Raw genomic sequence first — 12,099 nt, 5'->3', positions numbered from 1 at the left:
TCAGATGTGGGTGGGGAGGGGAAGGCCCATCTCCGGACCCGGATAGAGCCCTGCTAGGTATGGTATGGTTCCCAGGTATGGTGCCCAGAGTGGCACTTTGAGCAATGGCAGCACCTGGGAGGTGAGAGGGCTTTGCCTTGTTAAGTAACCAAGGCCCATGGTGTGGTCTGCAGTGGCTCTGTGTGTCCCTGAATTCTGTTTTTTTTTTTTTTTTAGATATCATTGTGAAGTTTTATTATTTATTTATTTATTTATTTTTATTAGTTTCAGGTGCGAATTCTGGTTTTTGAATATGCTAATTGACACCTGCTCTATACCTGGCATTGGGCTAGCAGGGCGGCTTACGGGCTGGTTGGCCTCTCAAGCAGGAGTCGCCCTGCCCCTCCTGCTCCGCTACATAGAAAGACAATTTGGGTAATTCCTCTAAATGTGCACACGCTAGGTCAGTTTAGCCCAAGTATGCTGATGTCTGGAGGGCCCAGTTGTGTGTCTGTGTACTTGAGACAAAGTGCCAGCACACAGATGTGTGTGTATGTCACCACTGTGTGGGTGTGCCGGGTGCACCATGTGTGTTGTTGTCCATGTATGAGGGTCTACCTCCACCATTGCTAAGGTGACCTTATAATTTATTATCTGGACTGGGACACTATTGTCAGTCATGCTGGAAAACAGGTATAAGCTAGGGCCACTTCTGACCAAGTGGGACATGCAGTTGTCCTAATTACAGAGGCATTCTGGCGTGGGATAAAACCTGCTAGAGTGTTCTCTGCAACCTCCACATGCAGAGACGTGGAAACCCGAGGGGGACACACGCACACATACACACAGACGCACGTGCCAGCCCACACGTGGCATCGTGGATGCTCCAGGTTTCCTGATTCCACTCCCAGATCCCCAGGGGCTGGCCTGTAGTTTTGCAAGGAGTTTAGCAGCTGTTGCCAATCCCTGGCTCCAGCTGTAAATTAAATGGGGTTGCACCCTTGCCTGCTATTCCACTTAAGGTTGCAATCAGCCCCGATGAGGAAGGGAGGTCTGTGTTCCTGAGTTTTCTCTTTTAAAGTGTTCTCCTCCTCTGGCCTGGCCTGCTGGCCTGTGTGGGGTTTCCCTGGAAGCTGAGGCTGGGGCAGCTGGGGCAGTGATGTGGGCCCTGGGCTCCCGAAGGCCCTGACTTGGCACTCAGCTCCATCCTGCCCCAGAACCCTGCTGAGGTGCTGAGTTCTACGGGGAAGCAGGAGCTGGGAAGAGCTCCGAGGGGTTTCTGGGAGACCCCTGGCTCTGCCAGCTAATTTGCTGTGCCACCCTAAAGAAGACTTTAACTTCTCTGGGCCCTAGTTTTCTCACTTACCAGATAGGAATGATAACAACACAACAAAAATAATCTCTCCTTATAGAGCAGGGGTCAGCAAACCATGCCTACAAGTCAAATCAAGCCCTGTGCCCGTTTGCGCAAATAGGGCTTCATTGGCACAGCCATGCTCATTCGTGCGTGCGTTATTTGTGGCTGCTGTCCTGCTCTAGTGGCGGCCGAGTGGTCACAAAGGCCACGGTATTTACACTCTGGCCTTTTATGGACAAAGTTTGCCATCTGTTCTAGAGCACATAACATGCACTCTTCCCTGTTCATGTATCATCTCACTTAACCTTCCCAGTAATCCTAAGAGACGGGTTTTATTAGCACTCCCATTTTACCGGCAAGCAAACTGAGGCACAGAGAAGACAAGTAATAATTATTCTAGCTGCGTTTCCTCACATGAGTATTGTGAAAAATCTTATGGATAATGATGAGGCCGTGCAGAGTTTGTAGCACTCTACCCTACATCACCGTGTGTTCTCTGGATGTCCCAGCACATCCCATAGTGAAGAACAGATCCTGGCAGGTCACCCTCAAGCTGTGTTGGTCAATATTTAACAATCGGTCTCCCGGAAAAAAAAAATCCAGAAAACAAATCCCACCCTGGTTTGTAGCACGTGCTGATTTCCAGGGTGTAAATATCTTTGCCATGGCCAATTCAAGCCAGCAATGTGACATCATGAATGCGGAGATTGGAAGAGATTGGCAATGGCAGATCGCACTGCAGTATTTCCACGCCCCCCCCCCATACACTATACATAAATAACTTCAGGAACAGGGTAACAGTAAAAGGTAGCAAAATAATTAGGAAGTGATGAGTTGAGTTTGAATATTTATCACCTTTGTTTTTTGAATTAATTTCTGTAGTTGTAAATGTATATGATTTAATTTTTTCAAATGGCTGTGTTTAAAAACTGGCTTGTAAAATGGCTGAAAATTTAATGATCTGTTCTCATGAGCCATGTGAGTCAGCTCCAGCACCTGCTGCTCTCAGCAGGGGCCAGGGGCGGCTCCCCAATCCTGTTTACAGAAGTAAAGGGATGGGGGTCCTTCGAATAGTAGCTCCCCTGCTCTTTAGGTCCATCATGCATAGGAATTGAGTTCTCCTCGTAAAGTGAGGAGGGCGGCTGGCCCCCACACCCAACTGCTTGACCCTGCTGGGGAAGGGGGTGCCCTGACGGGCCCCCAAGATACCTTGGAGGTTCTGTTGTTTCTGACCGCCATGGGTGTGGCTGCTGTGGCTCTGCCCCGCCCTGCTCAGCCTGTGTCCTTTTGCTGCATCCACATCTGCTCTTGCCCCTTCTGCCTCTACTTTACAGATCCTGATTCAGACCTCTAGGCCCTGTGTGGGGCAATGTGCCAGTACCAGAGGGAGGAGGGTGTGTGTGTGTGTGATAGACAACCTGTGGCGCAGAAGGAATCTCAGACACGCTACCAGTCTTGTGCTGGTCTTGGGTCCAATTTAGGCAGGTCAAGGAGTCCCCTTCATAGACTGCTTGTTTTCTCAGGCTCCCTACCTCTTTCTTCCCAGTGCAGAGGCCACACTGAGGTCTTGGAGGCATCAGCGCTCAGCAGACTAAGGTGGGCTTGGCTGCTAGCTCTGGGGACCCCTGGGGAAGCCCCACAGCATCTGGGAGGGAGAGAGTTCCTCACACATCTAAGCTCAGGCTCCCCCAGGGAGCCATGGCTGCCAGCTGGGCAGCAGCAATTGGAGGCTACCCAGTCCCCTGGGCGAGCAGCAGGATGCTTTCCACAGCTAGCCCCAAGATGGAGTGCGTGGCCGCAGACCGCGTGGCTGCCAGCCCCAGCCTGGGAGTCTCACTGACATGAGCTATGGAGGCAGGAATGTAACTGTGGGAAACCCAATGCCCTGGGCCTGGCCCTGAGGCTGGGGAAGAGTGAGCATGTGGAGTGGGAATGAAGGGTGGATGGGTAGAAACCAGAGCATCAGCCACCCCTGCAGCCTGGTTCTGCCCAGGGCTCCAAGTGAGAGCAGAAGGCAGCTGCCCTCCCTCTGCTGGCCTTGCCCCGCCCCCCTTCCCAACTCGCCCCTCTAGCCAACACTTTCCCCTAAGCTTGAGGGCAGGCCTCCAGCCTGCTGCTGTGCTCCCTGTTCTAGCACTCTTCCTCTGGCCCCTCCTCCAGGAAGCCTTCCTGAATGGGACCTTCCAAGGGCCCACCCTGTTCCATTTTACCCCACAGACAGCCCCACCCCTGGGGTGCAGTGAATTTACATCATTTGTGCTTTCTGTATTCAGACCCTCAGCCTCCTGAGGGTGGGAGGCCCTGCTGTCTGATGCACACTTTCCTGTCCCTTCCCCTGGGCACTTAGGCCTGAGAGAGTGCTGCACACCTGGCTTAGGGTGGGGAATAGTGATTTATATGATAAGTTTTCAATGGATACCTGCCAAATGCTAGACACTTGGCTGGGTGCAGGGGATAAAGGAGTACCCAGGCCTCGCCTCACACATGGAGAGAAGGACGCAGGAGAAAAGCTAGGAGAGGCTGGGCAGGGGCCAATGATACAGGCAAGGCAGGCAATGCGTTGTCGAAGCCTCTTCCTTCAGTGATTCAGCTGAAGGAAGAGCTCAGGTTAGCTCATTGGGGAGGACCTTCCCGATGGAGAGAACTGCCTGCAGGCAAAGGTCCTGTGGAGGAGGGAACGTGATAGATTCCAAGTTTACAGAAAGCTGGAGGGCAAGGAGTAAGGGGCGGAGGATGTTAACAGGAGACTGGCGAGATCAAAGAGTCAAACTGGTACCACTAGCATTTACTGAGTGCCAGGTACCTGCCGAGGGCAATGGGTGCATTTTATTTAATATTCATCAGGGGTTCTCAACCAGGGGCAATTTCTATCCCCCATCGCGCCCCCCCAGGAAACATTTGACAATGTCTGCTGATGTTTTTGGTGGTCACAGCAGAGGGGAGGGAGGTGCTATGGACATCTACGGGGCAGAGGCCCTAGCTGCTGCTGAACAGCCACCAACGCACAGCGCAGCCCCACAGCAAAGAATTAGCTGGCCCCAAATGTCAATAGTTCCAAGGATGAAAATCCCTGCATTTTTAATAGTCCTGCGCAATGGGTGTTGCCGTTGTGTTACCACGTTATAATAAGGAGCCTGAGTTTCAGGAACTGGGCTTCCCTGTGGCACCCCAGCTCCCTTTCCCTGACCCACACTGGGAGTTCCAGGCAAGTCCTTCCCCTCCCCCTTTCCTGGTACCCAACATGGAGTCTGATGCCCAGGTAATGGTACCCTGGACATTCTCTACGCCGGAGCTTCAGGGTCTGTGAAATGAGTGGGTCACCTTGATTTTCTACCCTGTGCACATGAAACGGTGCTACCCATTGCAAGTTTAGGTATCTGCACGCCGCTCTTTTGTCACGCAGTAATCCAGTTGCCTTGCCTTTGCATGCCATAGTTTCCTTGTCTCTAAAAGGAAGTCAGTAACAGTCCCTGTCTGGAAGGTGTGGTTAGGACTCAGCTCCACGTTCTCAGCTCTTAGGAGAATCGCTGCACATGTTAAGTGCCCCGTAGTTGGGAGCGTGAATGTTAAAGATGGCAAACCCGTGTCCGTCACGCTGCATCTTCACTTACAGCGTCTTCTCCCCACTGTCTGCCTCATTGCGTTCTTGGGGATCCTTCCGTCAAGTCAGGCTTAACCCTCAGAAAGTTCCTTTAGCCCCGAACAATTCCCTCCAGTAAAAGGGTGATTGTGTGAGGAGAGAGGCACTTACAGAGATGAGGGGCTCAACTTGGACTTTATTCATTGGTTCACTAAACATTTACCGAGGGCCTTCCCGTGCCAGGCACTGGTGTAGGTTCTGGGGACACAGCAGTGGCCTCATGGAGCCCACATGCCAAGGCGTGAGGTACACAATCAACAAAAACATTAACATATCAAGTGTCTGGGGTAACAAGTGCCATGATGAAAATAAAGCCACATAAGAGGGTAGCGTGTGACACTGCAGAGTACGTGTGAGTGTGTGTGTGTATGTGGGGATGTGTGTGGGTGAGGCAGGGTGTGTGTGTGTGTGTGTGATACGTGTGGGGTTAGGGGGTGAGTGTGTTTTGGGGTGGGGGGTGTGAGCATGTGGGGGGACGTGAGTGTGTGTATTTGAATGTGATTTTGACCGTTGGTCAGGGAAGGCCTCTCTAGGGAGGTGACATTTCCTGTCTCCACAAACAGTAATATTCATTTTCCAACTTGAATGTGGGACCGATCTGGCACAAAGGAGGTGTTCAATAAACACGAGGAATGTCACAGGGAAGGACTGATGGGAGGGAGATGCTTTCCACAAGCTCCTGAATCAGGTTTCCATCAGGCCTCATTGTTTACTTGAGAGAAATTCCCAGCGTGGGAGCCCTGCACATCCACACGTGAAAACGACCACGTGCTTCAAAGTGAAGAAAGCATGACATTAGATTATCTGTGTTAATGCATAGACTGGGCTTCTGATCTGGGTGATGGGCTGGCCTTTGTCATCAGCTCTCCCCAGAGGTTATACGATTGTTCTCACTTGAGGCAAGCGCTCATTTGTTCGTTCATTCTTTCACTCATTCTCCAATTATTTATTGAGCATCTGCTGTGTGTGAGGTGTTCTGGTGATATGATGGAAACCTCAGAGAGCTCTCAGTGGGAAGGGCAGATAGGTAAACAGGTATCTACGATGGGGTGTGGTAGGTACAGTAAGGGGACATTCAGGCACTGAATGGGAGAGCATGGGAGGGGTGCCTAACTCATCCTTGTAGAGTAACCTTGAAAATAAGACTGGACATCTGAGGAAAAAGCCAGGGGAAGCATGGGACAGAGAGACCTACATGTAAGAGGTATGGAAGCAAGAAAGGGGACCCCAGAGGGTTCCAGCAGGTTTGAACATGGAAGCCAGCAGGGGTGTGGGTGTTTGGGAGTGTCCTGACAGTTTCAGAGGCGGTGGGTAGGCTGGGAGGGAGAGTGCCCGCGGGGGCACTCTGCGCTCAGCGTCTGAAGGGAATGTTTGGAGAGCTCAGGTCCCTGGGAGGATCAGAGGATAGAAAGATATTGTCCAGCTGTGAGGGTGGAATTCTGCCCCTGGTAGGAACATGCTTAGTGGGTGTCCCACAGCCCAGCTCCCGGTTTTCTCTGCTTCTTCCCAACAAGCCCCGTTGTGCGATAGAGGGAGAAAGGAAGGAGGAGGCAGGTCCACACTTGGGCAGCACGTGGGGGTGGGATAGCAGAGGGCCTGTGCAGCAGAGAGGTGGAAGGAGGCTATGGGCCCCTCCTCTGGAGGCAGGACAGGTGAAGGAGCCCTGGCAGTGAGGGGCCTTCCTGGAGGGAACGCTGGCTCCTCCCTCTGAAGGATGGTTATTCCCAGTGCCAGGGCCTGCTGTGGGCCAGATCCAGAGCTAGGCTGGAGGTACCTGGCTCCGGCCTTTGTGGAAATCCCAAGGAGGGGGACACCTTTCCTACTTACAGGCGGCGGCCCTGCCCTTGGACAGAGACCCAGAAAGTACTGCCAAAGCCCCAGGCAGAGGCCTTGGGTGGGAGTGGTGCTGACGGGAGGCGGCTAGGGGAGGCCCTCTAGAGGAGGTGTGAGGTGAGTGGGGATGTGCCCTGGCAGTGGTCCGCAAGCAGGGAGGTCCCTGTAGGCACCCGGAGGAGAGAAGGAATTCTGGGGCCTGTGGGAGGCAGTGGCTCCCTGTGCTGTCCCAGCACCCTACCTGTGTGTGTGTGTGTGTGTGTGTGTGTGTGAGTGTGTGTATGTATGGCACATGTGTGTTCCTGGGCAGAGGCGAAAGGGCTACAGAGTCCTGGGCCTTCCACCCCGCCCCCAGCTGAACCCCCCTCTCCCCTCACCCAGTGCACCGAGCTGCCTGCGCTATGCGTTGTTGCACCCGGGGGCTGGCCAAGCCATTTCCAGCGTCCTGATCTGCTTTCCTTGGCGTGCCTGCCCCTCACGCCTGGGGTGGCCTGCTGGGCCCCAGGTCCAGCCCTCTGTGCAACTTCTCAGACCCTGAAACTGGGAGCTATTAGCTGCTGGACTTGGTGCGTGCTCTGGCGGGATGCCAGCACAACATAGCCACGCCACATGCCTTTCCTTGTGGGAACCCAGGACGCCTGGGGTCCACACCTGCCTGAGAGGGAGGATTCAGGCATGGTGGCCTTGGGTTCTGTCTGTAGTACCCTTCCCTGTCTGTAGTATGACACCCCTCCCTGTTATTCTGCGTGTGTGTGTGTATGTTTTGAGAGACTGATTACTTGATTGATTGATTTTGATTTCTGCCCAGGGCTGTGGCTCCTGAAATGTCCATTTTTTCCAGCTCCTGGAATAATTTTGAACAAATGTATGAATACCACCCCTGAGCACAATTGCTAACTTCATAGTTTATGACTTACCTTCTCCTGCCCTGCCTGTGCCTTATTTCTCTCATAAGATCATTCATAGCAAACATTTATTGAGCATTTATTATGTACCAGGTGGTGTGCTGAAAACAACATGTAATTTATCTCCTTAATAATCACAGCAACTCTCTGAGATAGATACTATAGAATTATCCCAAATTTACAGAGAAACTGGTTCAGAGAGGTTAAGCAACCCGCCCAAAGTCACACAGCTAGTAAATGGCAGGGCCAGAATTGGAACCCAAGCAATCTGGTTGTAGAGCTTATGTTGAAGTTGTGGCCAAAGGAAGGGAGTCCCTGCATCTCCCTGGCAGAGAGGGGGTTGTCCTCTCATGGGAGCCAGAGCCTGCCTGGTTATATAGTAGGACCTTGGTGAGTCCCCTGGGAGAGCAGGTGAACATGTCTTTCCTACACATATGTTTTATGGGCCCTTTTGTGGGGATGGAGCTGAAGAAGACCGGCTGACATTTAGGATGCATTTCTTTGTTGACTCAGAGTGACCAGGGAAGGCCTGGGACAGTCGGTGGCACTTCTGGCTAGGGTACAGCATGAGCCTGCGATGGGAGCAGGTGTGAGTCTGGGCCAGCTTTGAGGAGTGTGGCTGCCTGAAGCTGAGGGTTGGGTTTGACGGAATTAAGCCCTGTTGTTGGTGGGGAAGATAGGGCGGGTCACCGAGGGTCTGACCAGGACTCTTTGGGTAGCAAGAGCCACCAAAGGATTTGGGCCGGGGATCCAAGTCTTGACTGATTAATGACATTGTTCTGGCTCTAGGTGTGGGCGGGTCAGAAGTAGGAGGAGTGGCATCCAGGAGGCTTCCTGGACAAGGGTCTGGGGCTAGGCCCTGAGAGTGGGCGTGGTTTGGAGAGGAGGGACACAGAAGTGGCCATGCATGTTGTATTTGGAGGCACAGGGGGACTGTGTAGCTCCAGGGTCCTGAGAGAGGCCAAGAGTCCTGTGAAATGGTGGCAGCCAGGTGGGGTCTGGGTAGCCCAGCAGAAAGGCCCTGGGAAGTGGCCATTCTGGGAAGGCCTAGGCAGGATGAACAGGCCATACAAGGGATGGGGGGTTGGGGTTATTTTTCAAGGCTGTGTGTACTTGTGTATGGGGAAGAGGGACTGGGCAAGTGAATGGGGCAGGTCACCATGTGGGGAAAGGGGAGAGGGACTTGGAGAAATCTGAGTGGCCGCAGAAGGAGTGGACCGCATGGAAGCGCTGTCCAGCTCTCCCCAGCCCATCTGTTGGGCTCCTGGTATGAGAGGCTGATGGGCCTGGTGTTTTAGAAAGCCAGATCTGGGAGGCTGGGCTGCGGCGTGCATGGAGCATTTCCTGTTTGTGTGGGCCGTGGTCCCTACTGGGTTTCTACTGGGTCCCCAAGACCCCAAACCACACAGGACCCCAGAGAGGGGCTGCAATGTGGCAGAGGTAGCAGTGGGGGGATCGGTGCAGCAGGGAGGTGGGCATCTGGTCCCACCTCTAGAAGGCGGTGGGCAGGTGGTTAGAGCCCAGCGCTAATAGGGAAAAGGAGGGGAGTGAGAGTCTAGCTTTACGCACAGTAATCTGACAGGCTGGCTCGGAGTCTGAGTGTAGACCTAGCTCACCTCCCGCTCCTGTCCCTGAGCCTGGGGACCCAGCTCGGTGCCTGTGTGTCCCTGGCATCAGCTCTGGCTCCAGGCACACAGGGATGGGTAGAGATGCCAGACTGGGCCCTCCAGACCTTGGCTCCTCTTAACTCATCCCAATGAGCAGATCACCATTGGATTTCCCCTGGACATCCTTCAGGCCCTTCCTTCTAGCAAACTCCAACCTCTTGGGCTAGAACAAGTCAAACTTCCATTCTGGTCTGGTCTCCACCAGAAAGGGAGGAGAATTTCCCTTGGGACTTGGCATTGGAGTCTGTGGACTGCAGGAGAGGGGAGCTGCCCTAGAGTGATGGTAGAGGCCGATGGCCCAGCTCTCAGCAGCTGAGGAGCAGTGTCTAGAGGTCTCCCAACCCCAGGACCTGACTCTCTGGGACCGGTCTCCCTGTCACCCCCAGGCTCAGGGTAAGGATCTGCCCTGACCAGATCTGTGTCTCTAGGGCGGCATGGTGGACGACAAGAGTGAAGATTCCACCTCCATTTCCACCTTGAGCTTTGGTGTGAACAGACCCACGATTTCCTGCATCTTCGACTGTAAGTGACGTTGGGAGGTGTCTATTGGGTGATACGGACCGGTGTGTGACCTTATGCTTCTGTTTATATGGGGCTATATGGTCAGGTGTGTATGTGGGGCTGTGGAGAACTGAGTCTGTGTGCTTTTTGGTGAGTCAATGTCTTTTGGTGTGTGTGTGTGTGTGTTGTGTGTCGTGTGTGTCAACGCTAAGCTTCAAATCAGGCATTCAAGGCCGTGTGAATTCTGGCTCCCTCATCATCTGTTTGACCTCTCCTTCTCCTCCTCTTCCACCCTCTGCCCCCCAGCGCTCATCACTCAGGTGTCCACCTTTGAGCTTTGGTCTCTTGTGACCCTGTGAGTGGCTCACTCCTGCGGAGTGTGACATGTGTTATTTCTATTGTTCAGCCCTTCTGTCTTCTGCCCTTCCTAGGGGCAGACTCCACTCTCCCCGCTAGCTCCAGCTCTCAGCCAAGCGCAGCCCATCACTTGGAATCTCTGTTTTTCACTCGGTACAGACGGGAACCGCTACCACCTACGCTGCTACATGTACCAGGCCCGGGACCTGCCTGCGATGGACAAGGACTCTTTTTCTGGTAGGTAGGAGAAGGGAGCAAAGCCAGGGACCAGGGACTCAGAGCTGGGCACTGAGCCACTGGGCCTCTGGACCACAGGGCACGCCGCCCAGGGCGTCTCTCGCAGGTGGGCTGTGTTTGCAGGCTTTGTGGAGGTGACTGTTGTTGCCACGGTCACTGTGGCTTCCCAGCTGTCAGGTGGCTTGCCTGCCCCTTCTGCAGGGTGTGGCTTTACGGACCATCCCCTCCTCCTACAAACGTCTCTGGCCTTGGTCCCCGGACCACCCTCTCTTTTGGGTCCCCTGCAGCCTCCTCCTGCTCTGCCTCCTCAGGTGTCACTGCCCTCTAAGCCTGATGTTCCCAAGAGTCTGTCCGTGTGCTCTTCTCTGGGTACTGCCCCCCCCAGCTTCAGTGACCACTCATGTTAGGGAAGCTTCTAAGTCTTTAGTTCCTGGGAGCCCCTTATGTCCAGCCACATCTTAGGTATCTCCCACTGGAGGCCTCACAGTTCATTCTGTTCAAACTGAACTCCTTGTGACACCCCCCCACGCCGTCACATACCATCCGGGCCTCCTCTGCGTTTCCCACCTTGGTCCTGGTGTCATACCCTCATGTGCTATTACCTATCAGGTTGGAAACCATCAGTCATCCAGTCTGGTCGATTCTGGCTCCTGAATCTCTCTCGGAGATTTCACTAGGAATTGGCTTTGCCCCTTTGTATCTGGACACTTTGGTTATCTCCTGGCCTCCTTGCTACCTTCTGCACCGCCCCAGACAGATCTGCTCATGTCACTCCCCCCATTTCAGACAGAGACACTGACGGATAAATGCTCAGCTCTTCAGCCTGGCAGACATCTCCTTTGTGATCTGACCCCCGTGGATCTTGCCAGTTTCATCATTCTCTAGTCCCCCCCATCCACTAGCTCTGGCCCCACCAGACTTTTGTCACCATTTGTTGAGTTCTTCCATATCCTTGGCCTTTGTACTTAGTGTTCTCTGTGCCTAGAATGCCTTCCCTCCCTCGTTTTAACCCAGTGAACTCCTACTCATCCTGCAAGACCCAACCTAGATGCCCTCTGACCCTTCCCCAAGCTGAGCTGGTTGCTTCTTCTTCAGTGCTTGGCTGGCACTTCACCAGCACCTCTCTCAGAGCCTTGACCCACTGCATAGATCAATTGCCATCTATCTCTGCCACATGCTTCCCACTATGACTGAGCTCCTCCAGGAAGGGGCCTTATCTTACCCTTGAACCTGCAGCAATTGATATCTAAAGAACTACCACTTATTGAGTGCTCACGATGAGCCCATGTGCTTTACTGACATTATTTCATGTGACCCTTACAACTCTCCTATGAAGTAGGTATTCAACATCCCCATTTTACAGATAAAGAAACCGAGACTCAGCTTAATGTTTGAGTTTAAAATAGCTGACAGGTGATATATATACCATCCTCCAAAAGCTTGAGTAGAACTGAGTTCACAGAACGTGGCTGCAGCTTTTAGTCATCTGCCTGTCCTCCTTCCCAGCCCCCTCCACTCCCCACGTGGGGACTACTCGGGTTCCTCCTCCCCAGCAGATGTGCTTTCCCACATTCCGCTCCTCTCAGGGACCTGTTCTCCAGCCGTGTGCAGCCAGGCGCAGGG

The 12,099-nt window shown here is 53.4% G+C and overlaps 1 protein-coding gene across 18 annotated transcripts in view; it reads left to right on the top strand.

Moving 5' to 3' along the window:
- DYSF (dysferlin) overlaps window positions 1-12,099 on the top strand; it is a gene marked incomplete at its 5' end in the record, with an annotated part of 204,335 nt that overhangs the window by 106,530 nt on the left and 85,706 nt on the right. For all 18 annotated transcript variants that reach the window (XM_081069417.1, XM_081069419.1, XM_081069415.1 and 15 more), the window contains 2 exons: window positions 9,810-9,903; window positions 10,399-10,476. In XM_081069417.1, the coding sequence (XP_080925543.1) occupies window positions 9,810-9,903; window positions 10,399-10,476 (172 nt within the window). The remainder of the gene's footprint in view (window positions 1-9,809; window positions 9,904-10,398; window positions 10,477-12,099) is intronic.

The sequence above is a fragment of the Rhinolophus hipposideros genome (assembly GCF_964194185.1).
Source record: "Rhinolophus hipposideros genome assembly, chromosome: 12".
Classification (NCBI taxonomy): domain Eukaryota; kingdom Metazoa; phylum Chordata; class Mammalia; order Chiroptera; family Rhinolophidae; genus Rhinolophus; species Rhinolophus hipposideros.
The sequence above is the reverse complement of the archived record's forward strand: the minus strand, read 5'-3'. Positions and strand labels throughout refer to the sequence as shown.